The following is a 19,850-nucleotide window of genomic DNA, read 5'->3' as shown; positions in this document are numbered from 1 at the left end:
TTAAGACTGACAAGCCCTTTTCTTCGACTTCTGAGGCCTTTAAACTGACTGTTAAAGATGACAGTGAGTAGTTGTCATGGCATAACGGTGCGTTCTTTTTGTCCACCAAAGTCGATCTACGAGTCGTTTTCCGGAGTTACGAACCGGAAGTTGCAAAAAGAGCGCCCCCGAGGTCGTATATACGACTCGTCAAGTCGTCTGAACTCAGAGGACCCCGAGTTGTGACGTCACACTCGAGCTACTAGCTACCATAAGAGCTATAGTTCACTCTGAAGTGTTCTGATTTGAGACAAAAATGGAATATAACCGCACAAGGCCGTTATTTGCCTCCTGTTCGGCTATTATTAACTCATAATGGGACTCTATATGTCACCTTGTATATGTTCTTATTCATGGCAAAAATAACTTTCGATATCCAAACCCCAGCTTCTGATTGGCTTTGTAAAAGGTTCCGTTGGCTTCTGATTGGCTGCTCTGAGGCTCCCCTCGGCCTGCAGTCTGACTGAGCCGTCCTCTGTGTTATCAGGCAGAGATCAGCCAAAGCCCTGCTGAATGCTATCAGTCATCAGCAGGCAATGGCCGGCCTTTCATCTCTACTTTAACCCCCACACACACACACACACACACACACACACACACACACACACACACACACACACACACACACACACACACACACACACACACACACACACACACACACACACAGACAGACCAGTCACTCATAAACTTATATACATTCAGGGCTCAATCTTTATTGAATTTGGCCTTTGTTTGTTTCCTAAAAACTTTTTAAATCACAGATGCATGGCTTTTTTGCCTCCAAGCACAAACTCATATTAGTCAGATAAAAGCTCCCAGTTTCAATTGCCTGGTAAATTTATCAACATTCTTTTAAAGTCAATTACTCTATGTAACAAATCATGAAAAGTTTCTGTTAGTTCCGTGACATGTTTCTGCTTTAGTTTGACGTGCATAGCATGATTTAAATCGGCACTTTACACAGATTTTACTTTAGTTTGTTTCATACCATCGCTTACTTATTTCTTGAAATATGACAAAGCTAGTATTGCTGGTAATAGCTGGGCTCTAATAGTTAAAAAAACAGCTGGAAATCTAATCAATAATGCCAAAATGTAAATGAAAGTTGCATTTGCGGTGTTTTGAGCTGGAGAAACACCTCAGTGGTTGATATTATTGTTATCATTTTACCTCTATGGTCTTCTATGGCTGATTTGCAGCATAATGAACAACTACTTTTCTCTCTAATTTCTGTCAGAGAATACTGCTCGCTCTGGTGAACCGTGTCCTTGTGCAGCGAGGAGTTGTTTTGATGCTTGGTAAGACAACATCCAGGTTAAAACCAGACCTTTAGCAAAAACTAAGTTTTTCAGTGACCACACTTTCTTCATCCCCCAAAGGACGGACTCTCGAAACGTCGCCGGGCTGTCTTTAGGGGGTTGGGGAGCCATCGGGGCTCCAGTGTCACTCATAGGCTCTCCAGTTGGTCCGGAGTACCTGCTAATGGCTCTGTGGACACACACAGACACACACACACACACACACACACACACACACACACACACACACACACACACACACACACACACACACACACACACAAAAGAGCCATTGTGTGAGTCGGGGTGAGGCAGAGAGCTGTAAAGGGGCCAGGAGTGGATGTGGCTGACAGACTGACTGACAGGCCGGTCGCCATGACGATCGGTTATCTTGGAGGCAGTCAGTCCATCTCCGTCACGCTCTTCATCGTCCTCGTCTATCTGTCTGTTCATCTCCATGTCTTTTTCCACTCTCTCATCGGCTCTTCCTCCATCGCTCGCCCTCAGATTGGCTCCTTTCTGGGTGTTTTTTCATTCCGTCACTTGTTGTTGTTCAGATCTTTCTCTCGCGTGCAACAAAACCTCTAAATGTCAGCTGTTTTTTTCCCTCTCAGCACCATGTGGGAATAAGAGCTGGATGCTGTGTTCAGTGTAAGGCCAGGTGGAATATCAGCTGGATATATATTTTATAGGAGGACATCTTTGCGTTAGCTGACTTGACTTTGGCCGAGGCGATAGTTGGCTTGATATTCTGGTCACGCTAATCAGAATCAAAATCTGGTTTATTGTTAAGTAGGTTTTCACATACAAGGAATTTGCTTTGGTGTATTGGTGCAGAACATAAACTTAGTAAGAGAAAATGAAATATATAAATAAAACAAGTGTTGCTAGCAGTGGTGTAGTCTGGTGTATTGCAGTGGTTATACTGTAGTGTATATATATTGGCCAGAATCTGCCTTTTGGGGGGGGTTTGAGCATCAACGACTTCATTTCCTGTATTCGGATACACTTTTATGCACCAATTTACGGTAGAAATACCTTTATTTAGCCTATGTGAAGAAGAAAATAACAGATGACAATTCAAAATATATCAAAAATATAATAGAAGTGGGTATATGGAAATCCTGGAGTACCTGCGTATCACATAGACTACACCACTGGTTGCAAGAATCAAGAAACATAAATATAGAATAGAAGATAATTACAATTAGGGCTGCAACTAACAATTATTTTCATAGACGATCTGACAATTACTTTCTCGTTTAGTCGATTAGTGGTTTGGTAAATGGTGAGTTATGTGGATCAGTGTGAAACTACACTGATCCACACATCACTGAAACTACAACATATTCACATTTAAGAAACTGCAATCAGACAAGTTTTACTTAAAAAAAAAAAAAACTCAAACCGATTAATCAATTATCAAAATATTTGGCAATTAATTTAATAGTTGACAATTGATCAATTCATCTTTGCAGATCTAATTAAAATATAAATATGAAAAATGACTATAAAGTAGAAGGGCACTCGGTGAGCGCAGACCTCCGCCATGACCTTCAATCTTGCAATGTTGACAAAAGGGAAAAATAATTTGTGCTTCCGTATCGTGACTTGGATCCGCTCCAAAATGTATTAGCGTCTTCCTCGGCCCATGCTACACACTTCCACCAAGTTTTATGGAAAGCGGGCCAGCAGTTTGTGTGTAATCCTGCTGACAAAACAGACAAACAAACAAACCGAACCGAAAAGAAAACAAAAAAAATATGTACAATATACCTGACCACCAATCAAAATATTAAACACGCTGGTAACAATAGGGAGGTCACAGACGAGGCTCCACTATGACTCCATGACGTCCGCTATGAGTGGGACGTCCAGTGAGCATCTGGCTCAAACAACACCAACATTGTATCAGTTAAGGGACCTTGAAGGATTATCATATAATTCAAAAATCTTTCACAGCTCCAAATCAAGCAAAAGCTTCTGATCTTCTTTGACACACAGGCTTTAAGTAGAAAGTATGAATGAGCCAATCAGAAGAGACTCCGCAGGTTCGTGTTCTGACCGCATGTACAGCAACAACAAAAATCTATCCCAAGAGACAAATATTGCACACATATGCACACATAAACGAGTTTGGTTGTTAACTCTGCTGCGTCAGAAATGAGCCGACTGACGCTTCAAACTTCACTATCTGAAGAGAGGATGATTCATTTCGCAATCAATCAATATGAAAGATTAGCGCACAAGCGCAAAAAAAAATAAATGGGATTAAGTCTTTTTTTTTTTTTTTTTTCTGTGAACACAAAAGGAAGAAAAAAAAGTCCCTCACCAATAATCAGACATTGAATCGGCTGCACTCATCCCGCTGGGATTTAATATGAGTTTTACACATTTCCAACATTACAAGCAGCACCCAACGGTGAGGAGGTCAGAGGTCCCAGCAGCCCCGTTAATCCACCAAACAAACATTCCAGATGCATGACACACAGGAGTTTAACACTCAGTAGCTGTGATCGATCTGGGGGCAAAGGTTGTTTCCAGTCAGTGTCTCAACTCAAACAGTAGCTGATCGATACAACAGGAGGGGCGAGGCTCACCTGATAACACTGAGCCAACTGCCGGCTCTATTCTATTTTCTTGCACGTAACGCGGAAAATATCAGTGAGTAAAACGTTAACGATGTATCACCTTTCATTTGTCTTAACAAATCCAGAAAAAAGGTAAAGAATTAACATGGATGGATACAATACAGAAATACAGTATGAAATGATCTAATAGCTTATTTGGCTTTATATAGATTTTCCTCCTTCCAGTCTCCTACTCTGCCTCTTTATCTCCTTTTGTCTCACTTGTCTTCTGGAAACAAGAGATGAGAAGCATGTGTGAGTTGTTAGAGAGGGAGATAAAACACAGGACAGGGTCAGTCAGGGAGACCAAAGGACAAGTTCCAATCAAAAGCACAGCCTGTTAATATTAATATTTACAGTCTATGATAAAAAGCCTCAGTGTAAAAAACTCTGGAATATGATTAACTGATTTTGAATTAACGTTATTGTGTCCTCAGCGCCACAAGAGTCTTTGTGAGAGAAAGAAAATCCCCAAAACTACTTTTTATAAAAATGTTTTGCAGGGATTCAGTAAAAGTAAAGGATAATAAGGGCTGATGGCTGTATCAGTCGATCACCAGAAAATGAAAAGCAACAAGATCATATATTCATCGTCATCTATCAAAGAAATATGACCAAATATTTGCTCTGCTGACAACTTTTCCGGTCCTCAGACCTTTGTCACCAGTACCAGGTGCATGCTGTTTGTCTATAAGTGATTCTCAAAGTAGGGTCCAGGGACCCCCAAGTGGCCGTTGCACTCTGCCAGGGCGTCCGTGAAAAGTTTTAGATAGATATAGATAGATATTTAATAAAGACCTGCAACAAGATACAGAATATACTGTAAATATGGAATAAGACGGTTTTATTAAGAGGATATAAAACTGGATTTATTTTTTTTATTTTTATGTTGATCCAAATTATATTTGCAGCCGTCCTGCTCAAAATGAAGTTCAGTTTTCATGGTTGTGTGCGACTTATTTTCGACTCCGACCAGCCGGCGGCGACGTTTCACTTTGCTTTTGGAGAAAACGTACGTACGCTCAGCGCCCTCTGGCAGAAAAGACGACTCGTTTTTGGGGAAAGCGTTTCCCATCGCCGTCTCTCTCCGCTCGCCTCGTCCCTATGAGCTACTGTGGCTCCTGCTCTATGGCGGGGGGGTCGCGACCTGTTTGTTTTTGGAGGAAGGGTGAAAGGTGGAAGGTCATGGTGACAAGAGGAGGAGGGGGGGTGATGGCCAAGGGCTTAAGTTGAGAGCTCCTCTCCTGTGCTGACAGAGCCTGACTGATCTCTCTATCCTTCACCATGACAGAGAGAACGCATGAAAGGGAAGAGAGGAGGGGGTAGAAGTAAGACAAGAGGCTTTACATTTTGAGACAAACGTCTCAAAAAACAGAGGAGAGAGTGATTAAATTGGAGAGGAAGATGGAAAAACAAAGTGCGAGAGAGTAAGAAGGGAGAGTACGAGGGATATTGGTGACATTTAGGCCAGTGAAGCTCGTTAAATTTTAATCGGAAAGGGAAAAAAAAGAAAGAAGACGTGGGAGATGATTGCAGACAGAGGAGGAGAAAGTGATGGATGATGGGAGAAATTGACGGGCAGGAGCTGAGTGATGATGAGGAGAAGGAGTGAGGAAGAAAAAGATGAGGAGAAATAGTGAACACTGTCGCCTCCTAGTGGCAATTGTCAGACAAATGTGGAACAGGTCATCCATTCGAGAAGAAGAAAAAAGAGCATTTAATGCCGATAAAAATGTTTCTGTCAGTCTTTTATTGATCAGTTTTGTCTCAAAATTGCTCATTAAAACTCTTCACGATGTTTCTTTTCAGTTTCTGATAATGAGTAGTAAATATTCTGTCCCCTGATGGAATCTGAAGTGACTTTGCTTTTCATTCTGGTATTTAGTCAAATATGACATACAGTCAAAACCTAGTTCAGAACAAAATCGGTAAAATCCCTCCAAGTCAATAACGTGCAAACATAAATGACAAAAAATAAATAATAAATTGTTTTGGTTACAATTTTTCCAAATGCTCAAATGTAACCTATTCCAAGGAACAAGTATCTTTATTAATTGTTAAGCCCAGTTTTTATGTTTCTTCTTCACAGTGACATAGAAAGATGTACAGTAAGAGCTGTTTTTTCTCTTTTCCGCTCCTGGAAACTTTTCCTTAAGGTTTCTGGACCCAGAAAAGAATCATCCCTGCTTATTCAAAACTGACAGTAAAGTACAGTCACATAATTACTTGAATTATATCTGCACTTTACTGAATTTAAATTGATATTTCTAACAAAAACAACCAGTTTTTTTCTATGGCTTGATGTAGACTTGAAAAGCAGAAAAACAAGCATATGTAACGTACAGATAAACGCTGGACACAACATGAACTCTGTCAATAATAGAATTCCTGCCGTTGACCTTATCTTCACTAAATGAGTTAGTAATGATTGAATTTGAAATGCTGTGGGTAAAATCTGATTTTAAAGACTATTTTTGTCTCACACTGTAACCTTGTGTGTCTTTTGATGTCCAAACAGCTCACTGAAGCTTCCTGTGTCCTCCTGCATATACTTTGGCAATTTCCACTTAAAGCTCTTCCAAAAGATTATGAGGAAAGCTGCTACTTTTATTTTGGTGGTTTAGTGTAAACAAAAGAAATAAATTGTGGCCGGGTTGGAACGGTGGGTAGAGCAGGCGCACATATACTGAGAGGCTTATGCCTCGACGCAGAGGTCCAGGGTTCGAGTCCGACCTGTGACGATTTCCTGCATGTCTTCCCCCTCTATCTCTCCCCTTTCTCACCTAGCTGTCCTGTCAATTAAAGGCAGAAAAGCCCCAAAAAATAATCTTAAGAAAGAAATAAAAAAACTCTGAGAGTTAAGAGGTCTCTGGTCAAACACACAAATAAAATCAATTTAAAATTATAGCTGCAAGATTAATCGATTAGTTGTCGACTATTAAATTAATCGACAACTATTTTGATAATCGGTTTGAGTAACCTTTACATAAAAGTCCAGACTCTCTGATTCCAGCTTTTGTGAATATGTTCTAGTTTCTTCTCCCCTCTGTGACAGTAAACTGGATATCTTTGAGTTGTAGACAAAATGAGACATTTGAGGACGACATCTTGGGCTTTGGGAAAATAGTTGACAGGTTAATCGACAATAAAAATGTATGAATGGGTAGTTGCAGCCCCAGTGAAAACCCTCGTATCTCAATACAGTAGCATGTATACACACCGACACACACACAAACACTTTCCCTTTCTCTGACACACACGCTTACAAGCATACCAATGTTTTAGCCCACTGTGTGTGTTTGTGTGTGTGTGTGTGTGTGGGTGGGGGGGATGGAGGGTCATCACCCTCGGCGACAGCCAGCCGTCCAGGCTACCAGCCTGGTGCCGTGGTGGTATGTCGAGTGTTTATAAGGCGTAGTGACCCGTTGTAACCTTTGACCCTGAGACAAGAAGGGTGAGAGTGAATTGGGGGGTGTTAGGGGGGGCATGTACTAACACCACTTTGTGCTAATGGATAACAGACAGAGAGAGAGAAACAGACGTGACCTTGGCGACCAAATTGTCCACGGTTCTTTAAAGGACCCTTCCTTTTGTTTTTGTGTCTAATTTAAGACAAATCACATGTTCTTTACATTAGAGCTGCAAAGGTCCATCGATTAGATGTATTAAAGTATCAAATTAATCTATCATGATAATCAATCGGTTTCTGATCAAAGATTCTGTGATTGCAGTTTCTTAAATGTGAATATGTTCTAGTTTCTTCTCTCCTCTGTGACAGTAAACTCAATATCTTTGAGTTGTGGACAAAACAAGACATTTGAGGACATCATCTTGGGCTTTGGAAAAAAATTATCCACATTTTTCCCCATTTTCTGACATTTTATACACCAAACAACTACTTGATTCATCGAGAAAATAGTCAACAGATTAATCAACAATGAAAATAATGCTTAGTTGCAGCCCTACTTTACATTGAAGTTGACCATTTTGTAACAATGCTGCTGTGTTTTACAGTGTATTGTGTCTTCTGTGCAAGACATACAGTTGGTTTACATTCATGTCTCAGTAGACTCTTCAACCTGGCTTGAGTTGTGTTATCTAACATCAAGCGTCACAGACATCATGTCTGCATTGCTTTTTGTGACTTCACAAATCAATTTGCATGTAAACTGCATTACCGTGCCATGATAATTCAGACTTCCGTTTCCAAGAGTCTACTGATTTAATATCTACAGCAGAGGTTTTTAAAGTGTGAGGCGGGCCTCCCCAGGCAGACTCCAAACAGTTTCCAGGGAGGTTCAGGGAATGAATTTGAAAAAATATTACATTAGTTATCAAAAGAAGATCACAAAGAATAGCCCAAATGTGTGTGATTTGGTCACATTTTAGAAATAAAGTAGTTTTGGGGATTTGCATTGTTTTTCTTACAGTCAGAAACTACTAAATTCATGAGGACAGACTTATTTTATGTATCTGGTGTAGTCTAATGTTATGTCAAACAGCAATTTTAGGCTATCTTGGCTCAGTTGTTGAGTGTGAGTGGTTGAATGGGAACACATAGCATGATCATGATCCCATAGGCATCACAGTGTCTGACTTTGAAAACCAAAACTAAACCCAGTTCCTGCGCTTGAAACGCAGATAACGTTCCAGAGTTTTTCATATATTTTGCACGTAATGTGTTAATAGGTAATATGTATATAACATACAGAAATTAATAATACATTTAAGAAGATTGATACGATTCTGAGGGATCTAAGAACAAAATATAAATAAAATAGAATGTAAAAAGGGTAGGTGTAATAAGCAAATGTGTTCAGCCTACACCTTTTCGGTCAGTATTGATCAGAAATGAGTTAAGATGGCACTGTACGAATTAATATGACAGTTTTTTATGTTATGTATGTGATGTGTGTCTATGTGATTGAAATAAACTAAACTATACTGAGTAAAAGTACTGATAGCACACTGTAAAAATACTCTGTTTCAAGTAAAAGTCCTGCATTGAAAATGTTGCTTAAGTAAAAGCAGCATCAGGAAAAAGGACTTGAAGTATTTAAAGTAAAAGTGCTCAATTTTAGAAACTGGAATTGATCCAAAAAGTTCTGTCAATCAACTACTTTCTGATGTACTTGTAGGCCGTGATATTGTTGGGTAGTTGAATTTATAGTAAAACATATTTGATAAACTACATGTGTTTTGTGTGCAAAAACCCTGATTGTTAAAGTCACTTGTAGCTAAAGCTGTCAGATTAATGTCGTGGAGTAAAAAGTACAATATTTCTCTCTGAAATGTAGCGTTTAGTACAAGTGGAATGAAAAAAAGTTAAGTACAAGTACCTCAACATTTGTAAAATACAGTTCTTGAGTTAATGTAGTGGACTGTAATTCACCTGAGCTTCTGTAGCACCTGCTGCTGGAAGATGAAATGAATGTTGCATTGTTCACCAGCTGCTCTACTCGCCTGTTCCTCAACATGTTGCAGCTTCTTCCTATTTGACCAGACTCTCACCTTCACCTCTTTTATTTATAAAGTAATTGAGATGGAAAAAATGGAGCTGGTGGTTAAGCCTGCGAGTGTAGAAGAGATCCAAGATCTAATAAGGTTGGACAAAACACATAACTAAGACAGAGGGCCTCACATAAAAAAACTAAAAAACAGCCATTATAAAATCAGCATTTGGCCCTATACAACCTCTCCCACTGTACTGCCAGATTTACTTTTTCAGAATATTGACCCCATCTTGTGTTCAGATGGAAAGTTTCCGGTAGATCTCTGGATGTAGCTGAATGTGCAAAAGGAGATTTTGCACTTTTCCGCTTTCCTTTATCTCACTTCTTTTCCCTCCCGCTTATTTAACTTTCTCTTTTTTTTCCCCCTCTTTCCATCTTTGTCCCTCCCCTCCCTCCCCCTTTGTCATGACATCATCTGTCCTCAGTGTGGTTTGGGTTTAGTTGGAGCGCTGCTGCTATATTAAACCACTCCGATTTATTTTCGCCCTCTTTTGATCCGTCCTTGTTAGAGCCGCCTGCCGCAGTGCCACAGGGCCGTGACGGGGACCCGCCAGCCTCCACTTTATAAACCCTCACAGTGTGTAAAATAAAGCACACACACACACACAGCATGTGGATAAAATCAGCAATAAAAGCTGGGTGTGAAAGTCGAGCGGATTAAGCAAGTGCAGTCCCACGGTGCAGTTAGTGCCGATGACGGATACAGCGTGCAGTGTTCCTAAAGGTGACAGGAGGATTGTTGAGTTGGTGTGAAAATTCACAGCTAAACTGTGGAGATTGAGTCACCTTTTACTTTCAGAAACAAGCTGAAAACTTCTAAACATCTGTGATAGCAGAGCACAGAGGTGATGCGCAAATGAAAACATTATCATGAAAACATTTAAAGTCCAATTTTGGTTATTTTTGGCCATGCTAGTGGAATTGCTGTAGGGATGACAACGTCAACCAAATATTGGATGGATTGCCATGACATTTTGTACAGATATTCATGCCCCCCTCAGGATGAATTGTAATAACTTTGGGGATTTCTCTGACTTTTAATCTTGCACCACCATCAAGTCAAATAATCTTTCCAATACTTTGGTTTATGACCAAATACCTGAAGAAATATTCGTGGATTTGTTGTTGCGTTGCTAATGTCAATCAAATCTTATCAGTGCACACCCACACAGTCCTGATAAAGCAGATTAGCTGAGTTTCTGAGTTTTAAACTCATCATGATACTTAAAGATACTTTTTTTCTCATAAAAGGTTCTGCTTATTAAGTTATGAATATTTTAAATAGAGTTATAGAAAGTTTTCAGGGACTTTAAAGAAGTAAAGATGCCTCTACCTCGTGTCTTTACCTTGAACTGAACGCTAACTTCCTCCACTGTACAACAGCAAACACTGTACAATTCATAAAGGCCAAACTAAAACAAGACTTTTTTCCAATTCACAAATCAAATTAATGAATAACGTAAAAGGTTTTCTGTATCTTTTTGTATAATACGTATCAGACTGGAGTATATAGTATGTTTGACTTCCATTAATGAAAGAGAGAATGAGAATTCAAACTAAATGAAAATAGTAAAGGAGTGTGTTGTTATTAACCTGCCTTGCACTAACCTTCATCCTGGACTTTATATCTGCCCATTGCACATACAAATTCAACCCATTCAGCCTCCCAAACCCAACCCTTTTTTTTGTATGTATACATTTGTTTTTCTGTATTTATTGTTTATTTCATATTCATGTGTAATATGTTTGTTTATGTATGAAATAAAATGGCATATGGTATGATGGAAAATATAACACTTGCCAACTGACTCACTTTCCCTTTCTATTCTCTCTCTCTCTCTCTCTCTCTCTCTCTCTCTCTCTCTCTCTCTCTCTCTGTGCTGCAGGAGGGGAAGGCAGACTGTAAACAGGAGAAATGTCCACTGGTCTCTGAGGACTGTGCTCTGGTGGTGAAACAGACCGGAGCCTGCTGCGAGAGGTGTAAAGGTAAGATAGACAGGTAGACAGGTGGGCAGACAGACAGATGGACAGAGCCAGAATAAGAGGAATGTGGAAACCCAAATCTTACTATTCATGGTTAAAAGTTTCATTACTTGTACTGCCCTCTGATTCTCCAAATTAAACTCAGTGGAGGAAATGAACACTTTGGGTGAACTCTGTGTTCCTTTTGTTACCATGATATTGCAACCAGCAGTGATAATAATGATTACCCTGGGATGGTTTATTATAGGACTACAGTACCTGCAGCTGTAATAACACACCGGTACAGACACAGAGATGCTAACCAGAGCCTCTCCAGTCAAACACACACACACACACACACACACACACACCCCTTCAGGAACTACTTTATGTACAGTACCTAAATGGTCAGACCTAAATATGTACTGAGGGAGTAAAGCTTCATTATTTACCTCTCTCTCTTGTGCTCACTCGCTCGCTCACACACAGACACACACACACACATGTGCAATGTGTGGAGACGACAGTGCGGCTGGTGAAAGGGGTTCACCGTTGGGTTTACAGGCCACAGAATACAGTTGCTTTTATGAGCCAGAAACTTCTCACTATGCCTTACTCTCTCAGATCCTCATCCTCATCTTCTCCTCTCCTCATGTAGGCTTTACTTACTGCTACACGTGCAGGTTTTTATATTTGTCTATACTTCTGAGAAGAAGTCACCATGGTCAACCTTAACATGAACACTAGCCTAATCAAACTGACCAGCCTTAAACTGAACTAAGTCCCCTGTAAGGATTTGGTGTGACGTCTGAAGTGGTTTTTGAAAGACTAAGACTAAGACACACACACACACACACACACACACACACACACACACACACACACACACACACACACACACACACACACACACACACACACACACACACACACACACACACACACACACACACACACACACACACACACACACACACACACACACACACACACACACCTAGCTTTCAGCAGGGGCGCGGCCCTTTTGTTTGTGGTTTTGGCGTTTTACGAGGCAGCACTTCGTTAAGGGAGGTGGAACAAACTCGGACATGGAAAGCCCCTCGTCTCTCTGACAACCGTGTTAAGTTTTCTATTATGCGGTTGACTTGTGGCCGCGCTGTGACCAAATTTAGGACCCCTCTGTGTCATTGCTTTGGAAAACTCCCCGACTCCTACATGTCATATCACTGTTTTCTTATATTCGTGAAATCATACACACAGTTAAAGAGACTCCTAGCCACAATGGATCACTTTATTGGGAGCAGTTTACTTTAAAACAGCCTTAATTAACCAGTTTATGTTATGTAAGAGTATTGAGTTATACTTGGCTTGAAATGTATTCACAAAGGCTATTTAAAAAAAATTCTATATTATACATACAGTATTTACACTTAGGGTTTGAAAAATCATCAGAACATCCCAAAATCTTCTTCAGTGATTGAGAATAAACCAGAAGACAGAAGAGGTGTCACATCAATCTGCGTTAGCAAGGACAGAGTCTCTGTGGGATCTCCTGTCTGTCCTCCTCGGCACTGCTACCGTATCGCAGGGGTTGGCTTCCACGGAGGAAAGCAGATCAATGGTTGTGATCCTGTTTCGCTGTGTGGAAATGTTAAACATTGATCTGAGACCACTTACTGCAAATGGGACGAAATGAATAGGCTGTTGATTTAGTGCTGAGTGGACGAGTGGGTGTGGCGCAACCGGGCAGCTCGAGCTGTATGGACTTGAGTCTGACTTAAAGGTAGGGCTGGGTATCGTTAAAAAAATGTAGATAGTGGTACCGGTACCAATACCGTGACTTTGATACCGGTTCCTAAATTATACTTTTTTTTCGATATTAATTTTATAAAACAAAAATAAATGACAACATTAGACATTACAGCACAACTCTTTTTATTTATTCTTTAGCTCCTACTACGCGAGCCCCGTCTCTGTGTAACGTAGAGTTTTTCCTGCGTGTCTCTACGATGTGTAACGTTAGACAGCCAGTCGGCAACATTATATAATATATCATGAATTGACAGAGACAGTGTTTAAATTCTTTGTATAACGAAGAAAACTAAATGTTTATGACTGTACTCTCTCTCTCGCTCTCTCTCAGGTTGCATGTTGGATGGCCGATCTTATAACAGCTCAGTATCCTGGACCAGCTCCACCAAACCCTGCATAACCAGACGCTGTCAGGTGTGTGTGTGTGTGTGTGTGTGTGTGTGTGTGTGTGTGTGTGTGTGTGTGTTTTTGAATCCAGCCTGGCTACGCTAACTGACTGTCAGCAGATGAGAGATGAAGCGAGCAGGCAGTGTTGTTTCAGCTCAGACGTCACATGGAAACCTCTGACCTTGGGTCTGATACAACACAAGCATGCTGTTGTTAGAGGAAGGTGGAGGAAGGAATATAAGAAATGAAAGTAAGAAAGTAAGAAAGTAACAAAGAAACAAAGATATGGAAGAAGGAAAGAAGGAAGCAAAGGATATAGAACTATAAAAAGGAGGTAGAAAAGGTAAGGGGGAAAAAAAGAGTGGGTAGCCAAGTAAGAGAGGAAAAACAGAAGGAGAAATAAGGGAAGGAAGAGAGCAAATAGCTTATAGAATCATGGGTAAAAAGAAAGGTTTAAAAGGATAGTTTGGATCTTTTGAAGTGTGGTTGTATGAGCTACATTATTATTATTATTATTATTATTATTATTATTATTATTATAATTATATTAGCTACAGTAGATGGCACTCGGCACGCCTCCAGTTTGGAGAAGCAGGCAGGAGGACCGACACGGAAGCTAAGCCATGTACTGCTGTGGATGGGGGTCGCAGCTAAATCCATTTTAGACACCTAAAACATCTATATCAGTTTAGGTATACGCTATATTTACAATATTTTCACTACTATACTTCCTATACTCTCCTTGAAGCCACCAGTAGTCTTTGCCAAAAACAGTAATTTTACCTGGCAGAACACGGGAGTTGCTGGTCTACTTGCTGGAGTTGCTTCTTTTTTTTTTTTTTTACTTTTTTTTACCTTTATTTATTCAGGGAAGATTCACTGAGAGGAAGCCTCTCTTTTGCAGGAACGCCCTGATCACATTCACGCAGTTCCACATTCATACCTGGAAGCTGCCCAGTACAACCACAGTCTGATCTGCTGGCCACTGGAGCGGTCGGGGTTAAGGGCCTTGCTCAAGGGCGCCTCAGTGGTGGTAATGAGGAAGATTTGATCTGGGTCGACTGAACCGATGACCTCCCGGTCACAAGCTTGCTTCTCTAACCTTTAGGCCACCGCTGCCCCCTCGATCCGTCAGTTTGTGTTATTGTGTAGCTGTTGTTTTAATTTAATTAATTTAATTGATACTGTTTATTGATCCCCAGTGGGGAAATTACAATTTACACTCTGTTTTTTTTTTTTTTTTAGAAATCCCTACCCACAGGCCTTAGTTCAGATTCACCAAAGTCACTCAATAACACAAACTAACTAACCGAGCAACTCCCATGTTCTGCAAAGTAAAATTGCTGTTTTTGTCAAAGGAGTCTGGTGGCTTTGAAGAGAGCAGAGATAACGGCTTCAGTTCCCTGTCGTAAAAGGCTGTCTGACAGCAAGGTGAAGCGCTGAAAATATTCTAAATATAGCGTACACTTAAACTGATGTATAGAAAATGGGTTTAGCTGCTGCATTTGCCACAGCAGTACATTGCCTAGCTTCTGTGTCTGTACTCCTGCTGCTTCTCCAAACATCTACTGTAGCTAACACACTGACTATGGAGAAGTAGCTCATGCAACCACACTTAAGTAGCTCCAAACATCTGAACTATCCATTTAAGGGAAAGATGAAAAGACGGATGGATAGAAAGAAAAAAAGCCCGAAAGAAATATTGAAGCAGTAGTAGAGGCAAGAAACATCACAAATTTAAATACAGGCATCAAGTGAGGAGGAACATAGATGGAAGGCAGACAAGAATGGTGGGACATAAATCATGGAGGAAGGACAGATTAAAGGCATCAAAGTCATATGAACAACTGTCAGAAGAAAAGCCTATAAAATTTACAAACTGAGAAAATTATTTACCTGCTGGCTGTGACAGGAAGGTGTCGTCACTGAGGCGGATGTACAGTGTGTGGTCCACTGCAAGAACCCCAAAATCCACCCCAAGAAGTGCTGCCCCACCTGCCCCAGTGAGTACTGACTCCATATTGTCAAATACACCCGCTTTACATAATCAAATGTCTAATGTTTGTGTTTTTTATTTCAAAATCTTTAAAAGCTGGATTTCTAAGACAATAAAAGACAGCATTTAGTGTTTCTAATGACACTTTAATTCACTGCCCAAAGTAATTCTAAGATGAAGACCTGCATGTTGTAAAAGAAAATTCACCTTACTTTATTTATTTTTTATTTTATTCACAAGTAAATAAAAAGGCCTGGGTGGTGTTTCAATTTGACCAAAGTCGTATTTCACCTCAAAATGGGCTAGTTTTTAGTCTTCAGTCATTACTTTAGTATTTTAAGAGAACTTTTAGACATTTATCAAACTGGATCAATTCAAAATAACACAGAGATACAAAAATGTTTGAAAATTAAAATAAACTAAATGAAAGAAATTAAATGTTTTGTATTTAATACCTCCAGAATTCCAACAATTTTAGTTTGTAAATGTTGTCATTTTATTAAACAGCTTTTGTGCATGTGGCCTCAGTAAAAACCTGTTGAATTCATATTTTCTAAACGGCTCTATATACAGTATACGAGCCTCAGGTGCAGTGATGAGATAGATGTGTGAGTGTGAGTGGAGGCGAACGAAACTAAACTAGAAAGCGAGTGATGTGTTTAAAATGTTGCGTGTAACTCCTCCTCCTGCAGGTTGCATCTTTGAGGGTCGCCTATACAAAGAGAAGGAGGAGTTCAGTCCTGAGGGCAAACCCTGCATCAAGTGCACCTGTACTGTGAGTATACACACACACACACACACACACACGCGCTTACAGTCTAAGCTGTGATTCTCCTGGGAGTCACAAACTTTTGGTTGGAACAACATCCCCTTCTTAATTTTTTTCCCTCCCTCCTCCCCCATTAGACAAACAAATCCAACAGCTACGTCCATAAACACATTACAGCATTAATGTGCTTGCAACTAGTTGGGGCGACCTGTAGGCTTGTTAACACACACACACACACACACACACACACACACACACAGAGGTGAATTGTGTTAAATTGTTATTTCCTGCTCTGTTTCTCAGAAGAAGAAACAAAAGTATTCATATAAACTAGGCTACTAATAGACTGCACTATATTTTATTTTTAGTCTATGCACATGAAACCTGTCGAAGTGACATAAATATTGTTCTGAAGCTGATTATTTTTTACATGCACACCAATACACAGCTGAACATGAACATGAACTGGCTGCAGAAGTGTTTTTTGAACAAATTGTTCATTCATGTAGAGTCAATAAACACCAGTGCAATGCTCTTTAGTTTTGGTGATAATAAGAGTTACACCCAACAAACTTCCCAAATATGAACTCAACAATCAAACAAAATGTGTTAAACTGATATAATAACATGATAACATGATAATTGATATATAATATATAATTATCATGTTAATTGATATAACATAACAACATAATTTCCCCCAGTGTAGAAGTCAGGGACCATCACATGTTAATTCAATTGTGTTTTGTTGTTGTTCCAGGGAGGGCGGACTCTCTGCATGAGGGAGGTGTGTCCTATCCTTTCCTGCCCCGCCCACCTCAGCCACACCCCGTCTGGACAGTGTTGTCCCAGATGTCTCGGTAAAGACCAGTAGTTCCCTCTTTCTGACCCGTCACCTTTTGTGGAGGTTGATGTAAAACAACTCCACAGGTGCCGGAGCTGTAGAAGCAATACTGATGTTCACCAGGTTTTATTTATAGAGTTTAGAGTTGTTGGTTCTTTTGTTTCTTGTTTCCCCGTTTTCTCCGTCATTGGTGAGGACTCCACTTCCTGTGTGGCTTCTAGGACATTGGATTGGTCCCTTACCATGTCCATATGACACCCCTCATTTTACAACCTTACTGGGGTTTATTTATTTAACCCTTGTGTTGTCTTCCCATCGAGCAAACTTGTTGTCATTCCGGGACAAAATTGAAAATGAACTTTTATTGGCCACTCATGGTCAATAAACCTAATTTAAATGACATTATACCGAATTTTTAAGTTTAAACAAAAGCAGAAATTATGGATTATTTTGACTAATAGTTTAGATCAGAGGATGTTGAGTGAATCAGAGACTGTTTTTTTTTATTTTTTTAAATGAAAGCTATGAAATTGAATGAAACAAACAAAAATAAATGGAAGTAATAATTAATTTTACCTGCAAAGTATGTTGTATTGGTTCCATACAACGTACATGCATGCATCCATGTTATTATTTTGGGGCAATTTGGCTGTATGAAACCCACACTGGTGATATAAAAAAAAATTTGACAACGGGTCAAACTTGACCTGAGGCCAACAAAGGGTGGTGATTGGTTGAAATGAAAATCCGCAAACATTTATCACATTGTTTATGATTCCTTCACTTCCGAGCAAAGTTGCATCAATCTTCCTGCGTGCACTTGCTCCCTTTCTAATTTCCCGTGCAGTGTCTGAATGCACCATTGAATGGCAAAAGGGTGAACCACAACTGTAAGCAAATACTTGTGCAAGCTAAATAACCCCAAAAAGTCACCAAATAACTCATTATTGTGAGTTTTTGTGTCTCTCTCTGTTTCTTATCTTTGACTGTCTCCTCCTCCTCCTCCCCCGTCAGGTCAGAGGAAGGTGTTTGATCTGTATTCAGGAAGCTGTTTGTTCCACAGCGAAGTGTACGAGAACGGCACGTCCTTCGTACACGACAACTGCACCAGCTGCACCTGCAAGGTACCGGCCTGCATGTCCTCCACCACCATCACAGCAATACATAGCCTCCTATGTTCTTTTTATCTGAAGTTTATTCCACAACCACATTACATACATCTGATCTTGTTTGCTTGTTGTTCTTCCTCCCAGGATTCCACGGTGGTGTGCAAGAAGCGGTGCTCTCGGCCAGGGAGTTGCCACGGCGACCAGTGCTGCGAGGAGTGTCTGTCCTACGTGAAGGTGGAGGAAGTGAAGTACTGCAGAGTCCGGAACAAGATCTACAGGGTGAGAGAGCCGAGTGGAGACTGGAGGGATGGAGGGAGGGGCGGGTGAAGAAAAGGAGCGAAGAATGGATGGATGGACAAATGATGGATGGATGGATGGACAGATGGATGATGGTTGGATGATTGATAGATGGATGGAAGGAAGGAAGGAAGGTTGGATTAATGGTTGGATAGAAGGTTGGATGGATGGTGGTTTGTTGCTGCATGGATGGATGGATGGATGGTGGTTGGGTCATGGTTTGATGATGCATAGGCAGATGGGTGGCTGGATGGATGATGGATGGATGGTGGTTGGGTGATGGTTGGATGATGGTTGGATGATGCATAGACAGATGGAAGGGTGGATGGATGGTGGTTGGGTGATTGGTGGATGATGCATAGACAGATAGATGGATGGAAGGGTGGATGGATGGTGGTTGGGTGATGGTTGGATGATGGATGGACGGTGCATAGACAGATAGACAGATAGATAGACAGATGGATGGATGATGGTTGGGCGTATCTCTGTCTGGATGTATTCTGATCTTTGATGCCGTGTTTCTCGTCTCCTGCAGGAAGGAGACATGTGGTCGTCAGTGAACTGCACTCTCTGTGCCTGTGTTAAAGGAAACATCGAGTGTCGGCCCAAACAGTGTGTACCAATCACCAGCTGCCCCTCGGTGAGTGACAGGCCCACCAGCCAATCACCAGCTTACATCCCGTTTGCAGGATATATATCACGGTATCACAGTTTGACCTACAACTTATTAACAGCCTCCAGCTCTGTTTCTGTCACTCCACTTTATCTGTTTTCCCTCTCTCTGTCTGACGCTTTACTGCCCATGACTAACTCCATCATTTTCACATTACATGCGTGACTCAAAACGACAACACTCCTTGATTTATTTTCAGACTTATATTTTCCCTTTCCTTGTGCAACTCAGGTCAGTTTGATTCTTGTTATAAGAAGATTTGATAGGTTTATGTGCGTCTGATTTATGATAGAAGTTAGATCCACTTCTCCTGCAGGGGATCAGTGTCTCGCTCAAAGACAGTCGCTACTGAACCTGTCACGTTCAGGGTATTTCTATAACGGTGCCCTTTTAGTACATTAGTGATCTCACGAGCAGCTGAAGCGTGGCGTAAGCTGTCAAACGCTCTGGGAACTTCTGGAAGGAGGAAGGTTTTGCGCTGCGTTCACCTGTTGCAGAGGTGGCTCGGGGTCATCTGT

The 19,850-nt window shown here is 40.7% G+C and overlaps 1 protein-coding gene across 1 annotated transcript in view; it reads left to right on the top strand.

Moving 5' to 3' along the window:
- bmper (BMP binding endothelial regulator) overlaps positions 1-19,850 on the top strand; it is a 37,050-nt gene that overhangs the window by 9,048 nt on the left and 8,152 nt on the right. Inside the window, exons 3-10 of the mRNA XM_028581345.1 lie at positions 11,370-11,469; positions 13,589-13,671; positions 15,557-15,647; positions 16,333-16,415; positions 17,170-17,269; positions 18,268-18,377; positions 18,507-18,641; positions 19,195-19,299. Of these exons, the coding sequence (XP_028437146.1) occupies positions 11,370-11,469; positions 13,589-13,671; positions 15,557-15,647; positions 16,333-16,415; positions 17,170-17,269; positions 18,268-18,377; positions 18,507-18,641; positions 19,195-19,299 (807 nt within the window). The remainder of the gene's footprint in view (positions 1-11,369; positions 11,470-13,588; positions 13,672-15,556; positions 15,648-16,332; positions 16,416-17,169; positions 17,270-18,267; positions 18,378-18,506; positions 18,642-19,194; positions 19,300-19,850) is intronic.

Source organism: Perca flavescens, chromosome 6 (assembly GCF_004354835.1).
Source record: "Perca flavescens isolate YP-PL-M2 chromosome 6, PFLA_1.0, whole genome shotgun sequence".
Taxonomy (NCBI): domain Eukaryota; kingdom Metazoa; phylum Chordata; class Actinopteri; order Perciformes; family Percidae; genus Perca; species Perca flavescens.
Note: the sequence above shows the minus strand (reverse complement) of the source record. Positions and strands in the feature narration are given on the sequence as shown.